The sequence below is a fragment of the Xenopus tropicalis genome, chromosome 6, assembly GCF_000004195.4.
Source record: "Xenopus tropicalis strain Nigerian chromosome 6, UCB_Xtro_10.0, whole genome shotgun sequence".
NCBI lineage: Eukaryota > Metazoa > Chordata > Amphibia > Anura > Pipidae > Xenopus > Xenopus tropicalis.
Window position 1 is genome coordinate 28573281 of NC_030682.2, and position 22006 is coordinate 28595286.

Sequence of the window (22006 nt, forward strand, 5' to 3'; positions counted from 1 at the left end):
GTGTGGAGCTGGGGATGTTACACTGTGCCACTTAGTGCTGGGGGATGTTACACTGTGCCATGTGGAGCTGGGGCATACACTGTGCCACATGGAGCTGGGGGATGTTACACTGTGCCACGTGGAGCTGGGGCATACACTGTGCCACATGGAGCTGGGGGATGTTACACTGTGCCATGTGGAGCTGGGGGATGTTACACTGTGCCATGTGGAGCTGGGGGATGTTACACTGTGCCACGTGGAGCTGGGGCATACACTGTGCCACATGGAGCTGGGGGATGTTACACTGTGCCATGAGGAGCTGGGGGATGTTACACTGTGCCATGTGGAGCTGGGGATGTTACACTGTGCCACTTAGTGCTGGGGGATGTTACACTGTGCCATGTGGAGCTGGGGCATACACTGTGCCACATGGAGCTGGGGGATGTTACACTGTGCCATGAGGAGCTGGGGGATGTTACACTGTGCCACTTAGTGCTGGGGGATGTTACACTGTGCCATGTGGAGCTGGGGGATGTTACACTGTGCCACGTGGAGCTGGGGCATACACTGTGCCACATGGAGCTGGGGGATGTTACACTGTGCCATGTGGAGCTGGGGGATGTTACACTGTGCCACTTAGTGCTGGGGGATGTTACACTGTGCCATGTGGAGCTGGGGGATGTTACACTGTGCCATGTGGAGCTGGGGGATGTTACACTGTGCCACTTAGTGCTGGGGGATGTTACACTGTGCCACGTAAAGCTGGGGCATACACTGTGCCACTTGATGCTGGGGGTTGTTACACTACCTTTTGATTCTTGAGGGGGGGGTTTACTGTGTTTTTATGCAGGTGGAAAAGCAGACTCATTTGCCATTAGTGTTAAGGCCTTTTTTTCCCAAATTCTACCAGTATGCAATTTAACCTTGGCTAGTGAGGGTTAAACAAATAACACATGGACAGGCTGTTATTTCTAAAGATTTATTGAAGCACTGGCTGCACATTGCCTGGAAATAAAAAAAGCTTTTTTCTTGGGAATGTAAAAACAGTATTGCGGCACAAGATCTTTGCTATTACATTGTCTGTAAACTAGACAGAAGGAAGCTCGCTGTGTGACCTTCTCAAGGGCTGTCACTCAAACCAAACTCCTAATTAGCAGTTAGCTTATCCCTATCTTGTGCTCTCCAATTTACTGCAAAAGGCACTTGAAAGCTGGTTTTCTTCAAACTTTAAAACAGGTAACAGTATTACGGTGCTGGTAAAGGTTCTCCGCTTTGCTTTGGATATTTCAGTTTCATTCCAGGTCATCATGGTGCTGAGAGCTTTCATTAATAACCTGCCAAAAGAAACCGACCACTGTTAGTACACACCAATGAATAACCCTCTTGGCTAACAACCAAGGCATCAGTACATGAAAACACAGTCATAACAGTCACACTCTTTTAGTTTCAGGCCAATTAAAATTCACATTGAAGCTTGAGGTGGGAAATATTGGATCACATTGACAGGATAAGGCCGGCGAGAGAGCCGCATCAATGAGTCCTGACTGAATCTTTAAAACCTGCTGATAAATATCTGGATGATTTTCGGCCAGATATCGGTTGGGTAGACCCATCTGAGGAGCCAGTGCACGGGCCGATAAGCTGCCTACTCGGCCCATTGGCAGCTTTTAGGTGGCAGTAGCCTGGAAGTGCAGAAGGCTGGAGGGCTGCCAATGATATAAAGCGTTGACTGTATTGCTGAAGGTGTTGCTAAGACTCTTTACACTTCTGCCAGGATTTTATATTGGCAAGTTATCTGCGTTATGTTATTGCAAATTGTTTTGTAAACTAAATACTATGTAAATAAAACTTCATCTTTTCTGAATGCCATTATTTTGTATTTATCAAACAAGTCTCTTGTTGATTCACTTTCTCTTACCCATCTTATTCAGCTATACTGGAACACAGACACACACATGCAGAATTTGTATCACAAAAGGTGAAGACAAACCTGTCCATCTCTTGTCTCCACAGTCTTGATGAGCAGAGTGCGTTTGGAATGGCTTTCCACTGGGTGCGAATCAAGGTTGGTTTCTGCAAGACAAAGCAACTATCATTCTGCAAACAATACAAATACACAATATACAATACACCTGCACTATGGAATGTAGTCCCTTAGTGCTATACCTCATCCCTTAGTGCTATACCTCATCCCTTAGTGAAGTAAATTGCCAGTCGGAAAGCATTTAAGGGATATTAGTAACTGTAGGTGTCTAATCTTTCCGTGTGTTATCAGCCTAAATGTCTGTAAATTATATATGTATTATATTATATTGGTATAATAGAATTGGCGAAGGCCCCCATGTCAGGACATGAGCTCATTTGGTTGCCCATCGGACTTATCTCAAAAGCTACATATATTAATCACTTTCCTTATACTGGCACATCTAAAAAAGCTGTCAGCCTTCCTTCACCAAAAAAAAACTATATTGGTTGGACAGACAATATATTGATATATATTGGTGGGACAACAATAAATGGAGTAAAATGCAAGGACAATTTATGGGATGTGAAATTGAGGTTTCAATACCGCTGCTAATGACATCCTGTGTAATTGCATGGAAATTGCCCTTAGTCTGATGGCAAGTGACAAAGAACCCAAATATACCTTGGCATCCGTTGGTAATGGAAACAAATCCAAGGTATTCCTAGACACTTTGTCATCCTTAGGAGATGCAACAAAATGCCATTGGCCTAAGGGCAATAACATGCGGTGCGTGTCACCCACATTTGTTGTGGCTACCAAACACCAGAAGATGCTTTGCCACAGGGGATATTGAGAATCACCTCTGCTAGTTGTTTAATCGCTCACCAATCAGTGATTATGTGATCTAAGTGATGTAGCAAAGCAATTACCATATACACTATGGCAATGTATTTTCTGGCATTTTGTAGCAGCAACAAAACGCACTGGTGCCATAGAACTAAAAAAGTTAAGCTTGGTACAACTTCTTTTTAATTGTCTACTTTGTTTGAGCGCACTTCTTATTCTCCCTGTGTGTCATTGCTCTTAATTGGGCAGGTCACCATTAGGTTATCATTTAGTATGTTATAGAATGGCCTATTCTTAGAAACTTTTTAATTAGTCTTCATTTTTTAAAGTTTTAGAATTATTTTCATTCCTCTTCTGCTTCTTCCCAACTTTCAAATGGGGGTCACCAACTCAAGCAGCCAAAAAATGACTGCTCTGCGAGACTACAAATGTATTGGTTTTGTTACTTTGTTACTTATCTTTCTATTCAGTCCCTCTCCTATCACCACTGCCTTGCTGCTAGGGTAAATTGGACCCTAGCAACCAGATATCCACTGAAGATCCAAATTAAAGAGCTGCTAAACAAAATGCTAAATAATTCAAAAATACAAAAAAAGACCAGTACTACCCCTTTAAGAAAATTACATAGGGGTTTATGAAAACACCCAGGATATTCCTCTTTACCCCCATCCTTTGTATGCAACAAGGACTCCTAAATGGATGCTGGAGAAGGAAGGGTACCACTTAGTACAGGCAGTTCTGAGTTCTTACTTAGTTTGGTGTTTATAATGAGCATTAGTCTGCCGATTAAATATAAAGGCTCTTTACTGCACCGTCATTAGTTTTTTTGCATTTTACCCCATCTGACATCACTTGCATATGCCTTATGACCGTCATTTCACATTTGCTTGAATGGGAAACGAGTCCAAGACAGGAAGGCTGTTCTGACTGAGCCAGTCATTCGACAAGCTGATCAAATACCCAGACCCATTCATGTCATAGTTGTTTTTAACAATGCAAGTACTGATGCTCAAACTAGTTAGTATACAGATATAACATCCTGCTAACTTCCCTTTATAAAGAATAAAATTAAAAGAGATTTACCTCTAAGGCTCATTGAAGAAAAGGAATGTACGGGAACAGTAATTCTGCAAAACAGAACATATTTATGACAGTTCACACACCGTTCAGCCTAATTCAGTATAGAAATGCCAACATTAATGCTTAGTGACAGCTTTTCAAACCTACCTGCTCTCTTCTCCCTCCAGGAGTTTCCTGTAAGTAGCAATCTCTATATCAAGGGCCATCTTAACATTGAGCAGATCCTGGTACTCTCGCAAGTGCCGAGCCATCTCTTCCTTCATGTTGTGGATCTCCTCTTGCAGGCGCTGAATAGTGTCCTGATAATTAGCAGCTTCTCCGGCAAAATTCTCCTCCATTTCTCGCATTTGGCGTTCGTAAGACTCATTCTGCAAGGGAATACAACAGTATGCCAGTAAGTCAGTGAGCATGGGCAGATAACGGATTCCTAGGCGAGTTTTAGACCACGAACAACAACAACAATAAAAATATTGGAAAAGCAAAATATAAAATAAGGCTTAACAAGTACATTATGGAGTTGCTCTTCTTTATCTTCCTATTCAAAAATCTGAAAACATTTAAATCAATTGATTTAGGGTGGGGGCAAATGTTCAATGAACAAAAAACATTCACAGGACATTTGAAACCCTGCTCGAGCACAGTATTAAAATATGTGCGTAATAAGGGCATTTAAGCATCCAGTTACAATGCTTGTAAAGGAGGCATTTCTTAACAAAACTGGAGAGAGATGCCAACTTCATGCATAAAACATGGCTTCATATGTCTCCAAAAGGGAGGGCTAACCCCAGGGTTCAGGTCTGTGGATGACTCCTGAGTCTTCTAGCATCAGAAAGTCACTTATCCTTATCCTTTTGGCACAAAAAGCTCTATAGGTAGGGACCCTTTGTACCAGAATTCAGTGCCGAGCTAAGCCGGGTTGCTGGCGGCGCTGAAGACGGGATGGAGGTAGCTCGCGGTGGGGGGTATAAAAAGAGCTTGGAACTAGGGGTAGGCAAAAGAATGTGCCAAATACCCTCAACGTTGCACCCTAGGCATGTAACTTTTCTGCCTACCCCTAGTTCCGGCTCTGCCATAATTATTTACTGTACAGTATTGTTAGCACTAGATAAAACCAATAACATCATTGGCGTACCCAATTCATTCACACCATGGGTTAAAATGTTAGTATAATTCTCCCCCATCACATCACAGAAAAAGGCATTCCCATGGATATTTGTGATCCAAGTAATATGCACACTTGTCTGCTTCAGTGCACTTGGAAAGTTTTAGTCTGTGGAAAACTCAACTGGACTGCCCAACATTCCCCTTCATTTGTCACAGTTGTTGTACTCACAGATCCTTTCATTGCATCAATCTCGCAGGTGAGAGTCTGGATCTGTCTGCGGTAGTCATTGGCATCCTGCTTAGCTTGACGCAGGGCATCATTGTTGCGATTAGCAGCTTCCGACAGGTCCGCAAACTACAACACAGTAAGCTACATTTTAGTATCTTAAATGCCATTATAGGTCATGTACAAATGGTTGTTTTTGAGACTGACACATCACATTGTATTGTTGTTCTTATTTTACTCATAACAGGCCAAGGCTCTCCCTAAAGTTTTTCTTGTACAGTTAAATGTAAACCAGAATGTTGTTTTAATGCTCAAGGATAGTATAGGGAGATGGTGCCAATAATAGCAGTGGGGTAATAGCCTCTGGGAAGGGACTGTGGCTGTGGGATAGCAGGTATAGTAGGGAGAGATGGTGCCTATAGTAGCAGTGGGATAATAGCCTCTGGGAAGGGACTGTGGCTGTGGTATAGCAGGTATAGTAGGGAGAGATGGTACCTATAGTAGCAGTGGGGGGATATTAGCCTCTGGGAAGGGACTGTGGCTGTGGTATAGCAGGTATAGTAGGGAGAGATGGTACCTATAGTAGCAGTTGGATAATAGCCTCTGGGAAGGGACTGTGGCTGTGGTATAGCAGGTATAGTAGGGTGAGATGGTGCCTATAGTAGCAGTGGGGGGATATTAGCCTCTGGGAAGGGACTGTGGCTGTGGTATAGCAGGTATAGTAGGGAGAGATGGTACCTTTAGTAGCAGTGGGGGGATAATAGCCCCTGGGAAGGGACTGTGGCTGTGGGATAGCAGGTATAGTAGGGAGAGATGGTGCCTATAGTAGCAGTGGGATAATAGCCTCTGGGAAGGGACTGTGGCTGTGGGATAGCAGGTATAGTAGGGAGAGATGGTGCCTATAGTAGCAGTGGGGGGATAATAGCCTCTGGGAAGGGACTGGGGCTGTGGGATAGCAGGTATAGTAGTGAGAGATGGTGCCTATAGTAGCAGTGGGATAATAGCCTCTGGGAAGGGACTGGGGCTGTGGGATAGCAGGTATAGTAGTGAGAGATGGTGCCTATAGTAGCAGTGGGGGGATAATAGCCTCTGGGAAGGGACTGGGGCTGTGGTATAGCAGGTATAGTAGGGAGAGATGGTACCTTTAGTAGCAGTGGGGGGATAATAGCCCCTGGGAAGGGACTGTGGCTGTGGGATAGCAGGTATAGTAGTGAGAGATGGTGCCTATAGTAGCAGTGGGGGGATAATAGCCTCTGGGAAGGGACTGGGGCTGTGGGATAGCAGGTATAGTAGGGAGAGATGGTGCCTATAGTAGCAGTGGGGGGATATTAGCCTCTGGGAAGGGACTGTGGCTGTGGTATAGCAGGTATAGTAGGGAGAGATGGTACCTTTAGTAGCAGTGGGGGGATAATAGCCCCTGGGAAGGGACTGTGGCTGTGGGATAGCAGGTATAGTAGTGAGAGATGGTGCCTATAGTAGCAGTGGGATAATAGCCTCTGGGAAGGGACTGGGGCTGTGGGATAGCAGGTATAGTAGTGAGAGATGGTGCCTATAGTAGCAGTGGGGGATAATAGCCTCTGGGAAGGGACTGTGGCTGTGGGATAGCAGGTATAGTAGGAAGAGATGGTGCCTATAGTAGCAGTGGGGGGATAATAGCCTCTGGGAAGGGACTGGGGCTGTGGGATAGCAGGTATAGTGGGGGGAGATGGTGCCTATAGTAGCAGTGGGGGGATAATGGCCTCTGGGAAGGGACTGTGGGATAGCAGGTTTAGTATAGCAAGAAAACTATAGCTAAGTTTTTTAATTCCCATCACCAAACCTTTTGTTGTTAAAGTACAACTCTCAGCTCCACCAAAGCACCATAAGGTGCACAGTTCGTGTATATATATTCTCAACCACCACCACTAATGGCAGAATCTCTTGTGACGCACCTTAGACTTGTACCAGTCTTCGGCATCCGAAAGATTTTTAGCAGCCACATTCTCGTACTGCTGGCGGACATCACGCAGGGCAGCAGTGAGGTCCGGTTTGGACACATCCATGTCAACCTGGATATGTGACTCCTGAATTTGAAGCTGAAGTTCTCGGATTTCCTAGTCAAACAAATAACAAAAAGTTCAACTTTTTTTCAGGTCTTAAAAACGTAGAATTTATATAACAGAATCAAGATACAACTACAAACATGGCAGACTACATAAATGTAGGGCTTTCTAGTCTCACCTCATCATGGAGTTTCTTCAGGAAAACAATCTCCTCTTGTAAAGACTCCACTTTCCTCTCCAAGTCAATACGTGCCAAAGAGGCATTGTCCACATCCTGAGAATAAAATGGTGTTACAGTTAACAGCTAGTAAATCATATGTCAACTCCTTAATACACATAAATGATTTTAAGAAGCATATTAAAGGTTTGATATTCTAGTCATTTCTAAAGGAAGGCATATTAATGCAGGGCTGTTGCAGCCCAGTCCCATGTGCTAATCATTTAAATGCCAGATGTTAAGGGCGAGACCCAAATGACATAACTTAGCAGAGTTCATCTTTGGCTCTAAGGATAAAAAAAGCATGAATTAAAGGAAAACAAAAATTATTATGATGTTGTTTGACCTAGGCTATTGGTAGCCAAGAGCACAAATTCCATCCAGATGCCTCTAACCCAAGAACATCAAGGTTAAAAGCAGGAAAGGGTCACTTTGAAAATGGTCCATGCACTGCTTTATGGCAATCTGGACTCGGTTAAGCCTTACAGCCAAAATACACCCAACCTGCAACCTGTCATCAATAAAATCAATCACTCCAGCCATCTATATGTAAAACTAACAGTAAGTGGAGCATCTAGGCTGCAATGGTCTTTAATTAAAGGGAATATTTTGTGTAAAAAAAAGGGTTGATTTGCAGGCTAATTTATTGAAGAATTCTCCCCAAACCCTACTAACCCCATCCACTTCCTGCCTCCTTTCCCAGGCTGCACAGGGGAGCCAGCGGCACTCATCACACTGCACTGTAGGATAGCCTAACCTGATAGGGAACTGAAGTCTGTCTTTGCTTGTGTGAATGCAGGGCTGTGATTGGCTATTGCCCTCCAACTGTGCTTCTGGCAGGGACCGTTAGAACCATTCTGTAATTGGTGAATGCTGGGAGCTCACATCTGCCCCCAGGCCCCTGTTACTGGAGGTTGCTGGGGGCTCACATCTGCCCCCAGGCCCCTGTTACTGGAGGTTGCTGGGGGCTCACATCTGCCCCCAGGCCTCTGTTACTGGAGGTTGCTGGGGGCTCACATCTGCCCCCAGGCCTCTGTTACTGGAGGATGCTGGAAGATGTGTTACAGGAGCATATGGATAGCCATGTTGTTAAAACGAGAGCTGAATGAAAACCAATTTCTTTTAATGATGCAATATACTAATCTAGTTCACTTTAGAAGGGGGGCCACATGATGAGGGACATAGAGCAAACTCTAGTGAAGTAAGGGCTAATGGTACCATATGCTACTTGTAAAAAAATCCTAATTTTTATGGTTAGTAGCTGCCATAATCCTACCGGGACTCATTTATGCAAGACATTAATAGCTTGTATCTCATATTGACCCACCCCAGGTGCAGTGCATGACACAGCTTATGTAACAAGAGTGCTGGGCTCAAGTGTCGAACACAAAACCATGAATCTGCATAAGATGGGCATGATGTGGCCTTGTAATCTCATAGGTGTATTACATTTGCACAAGCAGTTGGTATGGTATTGCTAGAAGCTAAAGTTCCTGCCAAACTGTCCAGCAGTTATGAATTAGACTTAATCCTATCCATGAATTTACTGTTGGGAAGCTAAAGCCATGTAACATTGCCAAGTGGGAGCCTCATACAATACAATAGGAAATGGAATAATCCTTTTAATTCTGACCAGGAATAAAGGAACTGCCCATGTAGTCTTTTCATAAAGTTATAATGAATAAATGTATTCAATCCAAACTTATTTGACATGCTGTAAAATAAATGCAAGTAAACCACATGAATGGCTCAGTTATTCCTTTCATCCAAATTTCTACTGGAGTGAACAGTGATTTTTAGCTCAGTGATCTGCTTGATTTACCAAAGCTCTTTACATATGAAAGCACAGAGAGCAGAGCTGAGGCTGCAAAGGTTCAATGGCCATTCCCAAATGTTTTTTATATGCTTTAGTCTCCTTTCTTAAAGACCTTTGAATTAACTTTTATAGGACTGTAAAAATTAACATATTAAAGGGCTGGTATGGACCCTTGTTTAACATGAGTTCAGTGTATAAGGTTTTGTGGCTCTTATGAGCTGGTTTAAAAAAAAATACTTTTCCACTGCAAACCCCTCTGTATTAACAAACCCTTTCCTTTCCTCAGCTGCAGCTCTATTAAGCTTTAAGATAAGGAGCAACTCATTATACAGCAGGCTTCTCAATGGAATGATTTTTTGTTTTAACCTGTTTCTAAGAAGCAGAAGTTCAGCCCAAAGTAGAAGGAAAACATGTTATAGCCCAATTGGCTTTCTCTCCCTGGCCATAAGCAAAAAACAGTTGAAGCCAATTAAAGGGAAACTTTCATGATTTTTATGGGGTACTTTTTATTTCTAAATTACACTGTTTACACAGCAAATAATTCACTCTACCATTGTGCCTGAGTCTGAGCTTTCAGAAGGAGCCAGCGCTACACATTAGAACTGCTTTCAGGTAACCTATTGTTTCTACTACTCCCATGTAACTGGAGGAGTCCCAAGCTGGACTTGGATTTCTTACTACTGAGTGCTATTCTGATATTTACTGGGAGCTGCTTTTCCCGTGACAGGCAAAAAGTATGTCCGGACAAGCCCTATTTAGTAAACCCAAGTTAAATGGGTTGTTCACCTTTGAGTTAACTTTTAGTATTATGTAGAGAGTAATATTCTGAGACAATTTGCAACTGGTCTTCATTTTTTATTATTTGTGTTTTTTTAATGATGGAATTGGAATTTCAGCAGTTATCTGGTTGCTAGGGTTCAAATTACCTTAGCAACCAGGGAGTGGTTTGAATAAAAGACAGGAATAGGAAAAATAAGCAATAAAAAGTAACAATAGCAATCAAATTGTAGCCTAACTGAGCAATATTTTCTTTTTTGGCTTCTGTGGTCAGTGACCCCCATTTGAATGTTGGAAAGAGTCTGAAGAAGACACATCATTCAAAAACTAAAAAAACAAATAATGGAAGACCAACTGAAAAGTTGTTTAGAATTAGCCATTGTATAACATTCTAACAGAACAACCATGACTAGAAGTATGTATAGACAAATGGGACAATACCCTATTCAAACAATGTAATTTATTTAAGAAAAGGAGAATGCACAGCTAAGGAATTTATTCATCAGTCGTGGGGGTGAATGGGTTAAGATACCGCTGTTATGATTCCAAAAATTTTGCAACATCACTTATCTCGTAGTTGCACAACTTCAAATTTTATATTTTCCCCCATCTCGACCTAGCCGCAGGCTCCTCAATATACCAAAGAGAGTTTTGTTACGTTAATATGATCTCTGCTATACCCCTCAACTGCAAAATAATCTTGGGACCTCCTTAAGTTAATTCACATTTTTTTTTTTTTTTTTTTTTTTTTTTAAACCTGCCAATGAAAATGTTAAAAAAAAAACTCCCAAAAGCCTTTCCCAATATCAATATGTGAAGCATAAAAAGAAATTCCGGCAGATAGAGGAATTCTTCGCAGATTAACCGTATTCCTTTCTCTCGGCCTTCCATCTGCAGAAGGACAGACAGGGCAGGACTCACTGCTCACAAGGGGGGAGCACAAAGCCTGCTATTATTTCAGCCCTGACACTTTGCATCATTCTTATTCCTGCATTCCACAGGGCGGCCGTGAGAAACTGCTAATGCTTCTCAGCAAAAGGAAACAGATGGTCCGGAGTTCCCATTATTGGGGGCTACTTCCAATCTGAAGCACTTTTGTGTTTGTCATTGGTTGGGTTCTCTTTTGTCTGAAGGAAATGCAAAAGGGTGGAGAGGGGTGGCAAGAAAAGTCCACTTTTGTGAACCTTACCAAGGGTAAGAGTGAATAGCCATGATATGGCTATAAATTATATATGGCAGAAAGCTTACTTGTTTCCTCTTTACAAAGGAGGACACAGAATAATGAGACAACAAAAAGATTTAGATACTAATGTGAGACTACAAGATTAACCAGTTTGTTGACTCTTCTAAAGAAGGAGACACCCCTCATGAAAATATATAACATTTGCAGGCCATAGTGACTTGCCAGTGATCCCAGGGATTTTATCCCAGGCCATAACCAATGGACATTCATGCTTAGCGTGCTGAGTAATTTTTACCATCTGCTCTGCATTCCATGATCTGTATGGTTTTCTTCTGAAACATGTTCTACATGTTATAATGCTTGGGCAATTTCTGTTCAGGACTACATGGAAAATAAAATATGTTTATAAACAGGATTTTGCCACTTTTTATAGCCAGTAAAAGTTTATTTTGCCATTATCTTGGCACCTCATGGTCCTCTACCTGCTGTTGTAGACAGAGTCTCATTTGATGAATACTGGAATTGTAACTGAATAAAAGGTAGAACTTGAAGGTCTATAATTAGGTTATATATACTAGTTTATAGAATAGTACAGGGATACCCATATTGCAGCCTTATTGTTAACGGATGTAATACAACAGCAGCTAAGAGGTCTCTGATAAAGGTCTCTGATAGTGATGGGCAGGTCTGAAAATTTCCAAGCCGCACCTGACGTAACCCACAGATTTCCGTCGTGCATCTAAGTTCTCATCCATTTTTTTAAGACCAGACCCATTTCCAATAATGGGTGGAGCTGATAGAGTGACACCACCAGAGGGGAGACCAATGAACAGAGGCCCTGTTTGAAATTTTTGCTACCTAATGAACAGCACTTGAGCTTCAGTTTCTCAACCCAAACCCTCCCCCCCCCCCCGACTCACTGATCCGCCCTTGGCTAGTCTAGTAATAGCAGCATATTTATTATATCTTCAACACTTGATTGTTTTCTCAATTGACTGACCATAGGGTTTCCCTATTTGTGAAAATATCCTAAGCTATATATATATATACAGAAGAATCATGCTAATACAGAAACCAAACATCATAACTAATTACACACCTGTCCCATTGCCAAATTTTGGCTGAGAAGATCTCAGATGTATCAACATACTGATGCCTTATGAACTGCTGTACCACTAGGGGGATTTCAGCACATGTTGTACAGTAAGTGCAAGATCTAAGTGCAGTATATACCAACAGTTTGAAGTAGTATTGCTTCTCATACCTGTCTAAATGACTGCAGGTTGCCTTCTGCTTCTTCCTTCTGGATCATTTCATCTTGTAGCCTAAAGTAAGAACAAGTTTCAGCTCAAAATGAGAAAGATTTGTAAACCTTGGGAAAAGATTTAATTGTAGGCTTTGTAGAGCTAACAAAATACAATCTTTTATTTAGCACTAAGCATACATTGTAGGACATTCGCTGATTGCTTTAGCAGAGAATGGGGAATCATTTTTGAGTGATTTTGTACCATCTCCTATGCAGCTAAAAGTAAAGTAGCTAAAGTGAAGTCTATGATATTGCAATGGGCAAGTGATGGGGTTGGTTTTATCTAGAGGGAGTCATCACCACAGCTTGGTTTTGGGGTGCTATATTGTAAAGACCCAGGGAACCCCGCCCAAGCCTGAGATTTCTGCCCAACTTCCAACTCTTCTTAGATTATAGCGCCACCTAGGAAGTACCTTGATAAATTTGGCTCTAAGAGGAAATTTATGAAGATATATTGTATGTGTGTGTGTATTACTTTCCTCAAATAGTTGTTCTGCCATGACTAAGTTCTTTAGTTTGCCAGTAATGTTGCAAAACAAATGTTTTTTTTCAGAACAATTGGCTAATAGGCCTAGGGAGGAACTCGATCTCAGTAAACTTTCTCTTGCCAAACAATTTAACCAAGGAAATGCTATATAGACATCCAACCCACTAGTAGGTTTTTATTGTTAATAGGCCAATATAAGGCTATTTGGATAATGAATAAACAACGCTCCATCTATTTGTATGTTTTTATATTACAAATATGCATCTTCCATTAGCAATGAGACCAAAATGGAGGCAACATTCAGTCTGAATGGAGTGCCACACCCATCCCAATGAGCACAATGCCAGACACTGAGTAGGAAAGTTTTTCACAGTGTCCCTGGCAAAGTATATGCCCAGTTTTTCATAGTCCTTCTGCATTTCTGACCATTATATAATCTAGCCTGAAGGTTTCCATCATTTCTGATAAAGCAGCCATCTGACAACAAAGTATAATCTTGTTCAGTGCAAAGCAGCATAATGAACATCCTGACTTACATAAAGTAGTTTAATAATCTCTTTAATATCTCTATTCTGACATTTCATCCAGGCTCTCCATAACACAAGACTGCCATTAACACTTGCCTTAATCTACTGAATGGAAACTAATATGCTAGCCATACCATAGCTACAAACATTCAAACCCACATCAGCTGGGACTTTAATGGGATGTACATCATACTGGAGAAACAAAAGGCAACACCCAGTCTATACGGGGAACCTGCAGCTATTGCTAGACTACAACTCCCAGCATACCCTCACAGTTTTAAGCTGAAAGGAGTCTTTAAGAAGTAGTTGGAGAAGGAATGGCTATACAGAATGATAGATACAACATACTATTTACAATTACCCTATAGGAGGATGCTGATAAGTGATTAGGTAATACAATGAGGACATTGGATCAGTAAGCATCCACCATTAGCTGTAACTATGATAAAGTTATACTTGCTCTTACTTTTCTCTCAGTCGCTGGAGGTCATCGGCCAGGTTGTCTCTGTCTACTTCTACTCGGTCTTTAGCGTTGGTCACTTGATCTAATTGTCTACGGAGCTCCCTCATCTCCTCCTCGTAGAGGTCCCCTATCCGTGAGGTTCCCTTCCCTTTCAGCTGTTCCAGCTCAGCCACAAGGATCTTGTTCTGCTGCTCCAGGAATCGCACCTTGTCGATGAAGTTGGCAAATCTGTCATTTAGCTCTTGCATTTCAGCCTTTTCGTTGGTCCTGTTGGCTTTATATTCAAGGTTGACAGCATCTGCTAGGGTGAAGTCCACTGTGTCTGCCAGCCTGGCTGGGGGAAGGCTGCTTCTCAGCCTTACCGAGGAGGACTTGAATACAGCAGGGGAGGCAGATGTGGAATAGACAACTCTGCTGCTGCTGCTGCCTGCGCCTGGGCGCATGGCACTGCCCAGGGAATACCTGGTGCTGGAGGTCACATAGCGATTTCCAGAGGAGCTCGACCTAGGGTTTCCCCCGAAAATCCTTCTGTAAGATGACTTGGTTGTTGCCATTGTGGTGCTTAGGCTCTGGGTTTCCTTTGTAATTCCTTGGACACTTGAGTTTCTATGTGAGCACCCCTCTCCTCACCCAGCCAGTACTTGAGCAGTACAGAGAGCTGGCACCAAGGGCGGTACTTATACAGAAGCTAACAGGGTTTCCCATGACAGATGCCTCAGACAACCTATCAGATTTGCTGCTCAGTTTCCCCTTGTAAGTTCTTAGCCAATAGAAACACACAGGGCTGGACTAGCGATCCGCTACTTTGTGCTCATCTTCTCAGAAAGTTACTTCGTATCTCTTGCAGGAGTAGAGGGCTGGGTTCTCTTAGCACTATTCTGTCCCTCTTATCCCTCACATCTAATGTGTGGCTCCAAAAGAAAGGACACAGCACAATAATACAATTTCTTTATGCAGCCTTCTGCTCATTGAAAACTTATTGGCTCAGGTGTCCAGCATGAGCTTTTTTAAACTGTAACTCTCAACCTAGTGTTGGAGTGGTAGATGAACAAGAGCCAGAGGGCTGCAGTTCCGTTACATTTAATAAAATCCATTGCATGTTATATGGTGCTCACAACCCTCAGCCTTTCTCCTCTCATCATTTTGTCCCAGCCACCACCCCCTCCTCCTTCCCTCTGCCTCTGCATGATGATGGGGGGAAGGGAGGGGGTAGAATGAAGTCCAACGAAAAGGCTGAAATTCAAAAGCTGAACGACAGATTTGCTCTGTAGACAATTCTTTTTTAAGCTGCTTAGAAGATGGTACAATATCACCCAAAAATTATCCCCCATTCCCTGCTAAAGCAATCAGCGGAAAGTCCTACAAAGTTTGCTTAGTGCTAAATAAAAAAAATTATTTTGTTAGCTCTACAAAGCCTACAATTAAATCTTTACCCCAGGTTTGCAAATCTTTCTCATTTTGAGCTGAAAATCTTGCTTTAGGCTACAAGATGAAATGGTCCAGAGGGAAGAAGCAGAAGGCAACCTTCAGTCACTTAGACAGGTATGAGAAGCAATAATACTTCATACTGTTGGTACATACTGTACTTAGATCTTGCCCTGTACAACATGTGCTGAAATCCCCCTAGTGGCACAGCAGTTCATAAGGAATTAGTATGATGATACATCTGAGATCTTTTCAGCCAATGGGACAGGTGTGTAATTAGTTATAATTACACATTTTTGGTGCTTGGCTTTATTATCCTTCTGTATACTTGTAGATTAGGATTTTTCCACAGATAGGCAAAACGTATGGTCGGTCATTCCAAGAACATGTAATCAAATTGAGAAAACAATCACATTTTTAGATGTAGTAAATATACTGCTATCCCAGGATTAGCCATGGGCAGATCAGTGAGTTGGGGGATTGAGAAACTGAGCCTTAAGTGCTGTTCATTATGTAGCCAAAATTTAAAACAGGGACTCTGTCCACTGGTCACTCCTCTGGTGATGTTACTGCACCAACTCAACCCATCCACAACATTATTGGAAATGGGTTTAGTCTTAAAAAAATGGAGGAGAACTTAGATGCAGGGTGGCAATCTGTGGGTTATGGTGCAACTTGGAAAATTGCTGACCTGCCCATTAGCATCAGGGACCTTTATTAAAGGCCTCTTAGCTGTTGTAATTTTATCCGCTAGCCCATTACCAAAAATTGTGCATTGTTCCCAGGTGCAAATACAGTGTATCCTTTAAAGGAGAAGTAAAGCCTAACTAAATAAGCAGGGTAGAAATGTTGTACATTATATTTGGGTTTCTGTACCAGCCCAAAGAAATCACAGCTCCAAATGTGCCCCCAGTAGCTCCCCATCCTCTTTTCTGCCCCATGGTGTCGCCCAGGCTGGCTGGGGGAAGGCTGCTTCTCGGCTCCTCATAGGACTTGAACACAGAGGGGGAGGCAGATGTGGAATAGGCCATTCTGCTGCTGCCTGTGCCTGGCGCGTGGCACTGCCCATGGAATACCCGGTGCTGGAGGTCACATAGCAACTTCCAGATGAACTTGACCTAGGGTTTCTCTCAGAAATCCTTCTGTAAGATGACTTGGTTGTTACCATGATGGTACTTAGGCTCTGAGTTTCTTTTTACTTCCTTGGACACTTGAATTTCTAGGATTTGCTGCTTGGGTCCCCTTGTAGGTTCTTAGCCAATAGAAATGAGCAAGCTGGATTAGCGATCTGCTACTTTGAGCTCAGTTAATTCATATCTCTTGCAGAAGAGCGTTGGTCCTCTGCGCTATTCTGTCCTTCTTATCCCTCACATCTAACACGTGTCCCCAAAGCAAGGGACACAGCACAATGATACACTTTCTTTATGCAGCCTTTGGCTCAATGTAAACTTATTGCCTCAGATGTCCAGTGTGAGTTTCCCAAGATTTAGGTTTTAAACTGTAACTCTCTAGTGTTAGAGTGGTAGTTGAACATGAAGCAGAGGGCTGCAGTTCATCTACATTTAACAAAACCCATTGCATATTTTATGGTGCTCAGCCTTTGTCCTCTCATCATTTTGTCCCAGCCACCACCCCCTCCCCCTTTCCTCTGCATGATGCTGGGGGGAAGGGAGGGGGTAGAATGAAGTCATAAGCAACCCCAGATGGATGGATGTATTTTCAGGCAATAACCATGGTGATGAGCTGATTACAATATATTTCCTGTTCCTGCTGCTTATAGCTGTGAGTGTCTGTATATAAGGCCACTGGGTCCCTTGAGAACTTGAGCTACCCTAAACTATAGATCCCATACTGGTTATTAGGGGAGGATGGGAAATATAGTACAATAAAGTTTGAGAGTTAGGCCGATAGTTGCAGTTGAGCACTCTTAGGGCAGTGGTACATGGAGAGATTAGTTGCAGGCAACTAATCTCCCCGCAATGCCATCCCTCCGGCTAGAATGTAAATCACCGGTGGGATGACATACACGTCGCTGCGATGTCCCACAGTCGCTCAAAGTTGTCTGAAGAGGAAACTTGGGGACATTGCAGCAAAGCGTATGCCATCCCACCAGTGATTTACATTCAAGCCGGTGGGATGGCATGTGGGGACATTAGTCGCTTGCGACAAATCTCCCCGTGTACCACTGCCCTTAGGGTGAAGACACACAGAGCTACTAGTAGCAGCTACTTGTTGTGGCTACTAAAATAAACAATGCTGATCATTTACTGATAATTGTCTCAACATGTGTTTTAGCAGAGGCAATTCTCAATATTGTCTATGGCAGGGGATTTTCTGGCGTTCAGTAACCGTGAAAAAGTAGCTGCTACAAGTAGCTCTGTGTGTCTTCACCCTTAGGGCTGCAAATCATTTTTGTTCACAGTGGCACTTTATCAGAAGTAAAGCTGTGCTGCAGTTCAACAACACCTAGGCATCCTTGATTTATGGCAATCCAACTCAGCCTTCTTACATAAAATGAGGCCCCTCGTTTTCTACCTTCAATTTAAATGTAAGTTATGAAACATACCAGATTTGTGAAAGTATCTGCAATTCTGCATTTACAGCATTTATGCCAGGCAGCGTGAAGGGCTGCACACATGCTTTTCTTAGCAAAACCACAGATAACAGGAAATAAAAGAATACACCTTTTAGGAAGGCGTGTGAATGAGCCAACGTGATGCACATATCCTAAACATATGTTCTTAACATGTATCCCAGTTTATTAAATCAGAGAGCCCTGGGGTGGTCCAGAGTCCCCCATTGCAAGTTGCAGGCTCAGTGGCACTAGGGAAGCACTAGGGTTCCCTGTGCAGTTACACCAGTATCTGGCTGACAGAGAGGAGGGAGAGGAGAGGGATGAGTGTCTGTTGCGCACAGTAAGGGCCCTCCCTTCTCTTGTGAGACATTTCCTCCGTGACCACAGCGCGGGAAATTTTGGGATCCTTTCCAAAAACACAACGAAAGAAAAGAAGACAATTTCCTCCTAGAATTATTCATGCAGGGTCTGTCTGTATCCAGAGCTATAAGCCAGTATGGTAGATGGTTTTTATCTATCCTGCTTCTAAGACATGCATCTGCCATTTTGCCAAGGCCAATTACTTCTATTTTATTATCGTTAAAGGGACAGTATTGTTAAAAGATACACTTTATTTGCTCCTGGAAACAGGGGAACTAGTAAAACACTGCCTTAAAATTCTGGAAATGTTTGTGCTTGCATATGGAAGTGCAGTCAAACCCTTCAATCACCTTCTTTTCAATCACAAATCAGCAGTTCTGTCTTGCTTTATGGCTGAGATTCTACCTATGTTTATAATACAGCATTCTTGCATATGGGCTAATTTACTATAATGATTGCTAAATTGCTTTATTCCAAGCCCTTAAAAGAGAACTAAACTTTAACTAAAGAAGTAGGCTAGAAATGTTGCAGATTATGTTTTGTGCTTCTGTACCAGCCCAAGGCACCCACAGCCCTTTAGCAGGGAAGATCTGCTCCTCTAAAGATGCCCTAGTAGCTCCCCATCTTATTTTCTGCTGATTAGGGGCCCACTCACAATATACTGTATATATATATAATATAAATGTCACGATATAAGGCTGCTTAGTAACTAATTCAGATTATTAGTACATATACATATACAGCTGGTGGCACTCAGCCCACTGCACAGTAGAATAGGAACCAATCTACCTGACAGGGAACTGAAGCCCGTGTTTGCGTATGTGACTGCTGGGCTGTAATTGGCTGTCTCCCCCATAGTCTGCCTCTGGCAGGGACCATTAGGTCACACCCACCTCTCATTTGAAACATGGACATGGATCATAGCAGATCTATAGGGAGATAATGATAATTTTTAGCCCAGATTGAAACCAGCACCATATATTATTCATTATTGCCTACAAGCTTGTTTTTTTTTTTTATTAGTTGTGATGTCTCTTTTAAACTCACTTTATGATTGTTGCATATAGCAACAAGAAATGGCCTCATCAGAAATGGCCTCATCAGAAATGGCCAAAACAAATGGCATAACAATAGCTCAACATGTCCCAGAAATATAATATTTAAAGAAATATTTAATTTCCCCTTACAAGACAACATACGTAGCGTTAGTACAGGTATGGGACCCGTTATCCAGAATGCTTGGGACCTGGGGTTTTCCGGATAAGGGGTCTTTCTGTAATTCACATCCCCTACCTAAAGTTTGCAAAAACAGTATTTAAACAGTAATTAAACCCAACAGTATTTAAACAGTATTTAAACAGTAATTAAACCCAATAGGAATGATTTGCCCCAATAAGGATTAATTATATCTTACTTGGGATCAAGTACAAGGTTTATTATTATAAAGGTTTTTTATTACAAGGTTTATTATTATAGAGAAAAAGGAAATCATTTTTAAAAAGATGGTCTTTCCATAATTCGGAACTTTCTGGATAATGGGTTTCCGGATCAGGTTACCTGTAACTGATTGTTATTATGTATAAAATAGCCTTTCTCAGTATTATACCAATACTTACACTTAATAAAATTTGATATCTATTTTTTTTGTATGTGTAGTCTTTCTGTCTAAATTTGTTATTTAGCAAACCTGCTCTACTTTTCTTTGTGCAAACGTGCTGAATTATAAAAATAAAAGATTTCCTTTCCAATAAAAGCAAGTTCTTAAAATAGACTGAGAGAAATGCCTTCCATATACGGGAATATTAATATGGAAAGCAAACTAAAATATGTGGACCATGTGCCTTGTTAGGAGACAACAATTATTTGTTATTCCTCTACTTTAAATTAACATCAAAGAGCATAACTATTATATTGCTATTTTATTGCTCTGGTTTTCCCCCACACAAATGCAAAGCAGCTACTCTAAAGCAGTGTTTGTCAGTGTTAGAGAATCTGACATGGAGGGCCCGCTCTTGCAACAATTAGCTATATACAGTACTAAATGTAGATGTCATACAGAGCTATAGTGGAAATAAGAAAGGGGTGATGGGAATTGTACTTGGCTGGGCCACTGGGAGATCCTCTGGCAAACCAGTCCAATCCTGGTTTGTGAAATCATTCTTATTAGAAAGGCTATGTTGCATCACCAATGTACAACCCCCTCCCTTTGGCCTTTGTTGTGATTGTTTTGTTAGAAACAGTTGATTGTGCAGGGGGATTATCAGTATGCTGTATACTAATTATCTATTTCACAAGGAGGTAGCTTCAGTCTCCCTGTTTGTGACACAATAGGCAAAAATGATGTTCATTGCTCTCATGTTGAACAAGGAGGTAAACTGCCCCTTTAATTTCTACTCCATTTTGAATAGCAAGTCGGAACTTTTCAACATATTTACTAACTTCTTGATGTAGTAATGCATGCATAGTAATAATGGTGCATCCATACAATATTGGGCTCATTTATGTTCAAAAACTAGAGCATTGTACAGTGTGCAAAATGCCATTTTGCCATGCTTTTTTACCCTCAGTGCAGCATTTGCTGCCAATACATTAAAATGCCCACTATATTGCGTGCATGTCAACACAAATCTTTTTCACATAATTGACTTTGGAAAACTTGTGTCTGCAACTGCTCTGTGCAGTCATAAATTAGTCCTTATATCTCACACTATGAATATATCTTAGCATGGTCTCAATCTTTGACAAAAGTTGACCAAGTGTACAGTAGGTATAGGATTCCTCATCTAAAAACCTGTTATCCAGAAAGCTCAGAATTATGGGAAGGCCATCTCCCATAGACTACACTTTAATCAAGCAAATCAAATGTTTAAAAATTAAATGTAATAATGAAACAGCACCTTGCACTTGATCCAAACCAAGATCTAATTAATCCTTATTGGAGGCCAAACAATCCTATTGGGTTTATTTATTGTTTAAATGATTTTTAGCAGACTGAAAGTATGGTGTTCTAAATTATGGAAAGATCCTCTATCCAAAAGATCCTAGGTCCTAAGTATTCTGTATAAAAGGTCCCATACCTGTATTTGCAATCTTTCATTCTTTTTGTCCACAGACGCACAAGAGGCACAGGCACATTGTTAATACACTAAATAATCTACAATATTTTCTATAATAGGGAGTCATGGATTTACCAAGAGAAGAGAAACCAGGGTTTGAGAGTTTGAGGAAATTTTAAGATTCTCTTAATATGGATGTATTAAACTGATGGTAGACGAGTCATGACCTATAAAAAAGACCAAAATTATTGTATATTTTGTACATTTGTGGATATACAGGAAAAACATGAAGGCAGGGACATATTTTGCAGAATACTGTATGAAACTTTCTGAAAGGTTCTAAAAAAATTCATATTTTTCAATAAATTCTCTTTTACCTGTACCCGATTTCCCATTTTACATTAGAGAGGGACGTTAGAAATCAAAAGCTTTTTACTTGTGTGTGAAAGCAGGGAATGGCTGATGGGATCTTCCCCTTGGAAACGGCTGTGTGCCTAATGGTTGTCTCCAATAAAACATGTTTTCCTGAAGCACTTGTCCTAAATCATTGGTCATTAAAGTAGGGGCTTGT

General features: G+C 41.7%; 1 protein-coding gene across 1 annotated transcript; it reads right to left on the reverse strand.

The window, feature by feature from the left end:
* Positions 1 to 944: 944 nt before the first annotated feature.
* Positions 945 to 14642, reverse strand: vim (vimentin). The gene is given in 9 exon segments (NM_001134803.1): positions 945 to 1313; positions 1970 to 2052; positions 3875 to 3918; positions 4019 to 4239; positions 5205 to 5330; positions 7133 to 7294; positions 7422 to 7517; positions 12501 to 12561; positions 14023 to 14642. Coding segments are annotated over 9 exon segments (1386 nt in total). The 5' UTR covers positions 14574 to 14642; the 3' UTR covers positions 945 to 1271.
* Between the last annotated feature and the right edge of the window lie 7364 nt (positions 14643 to 22006).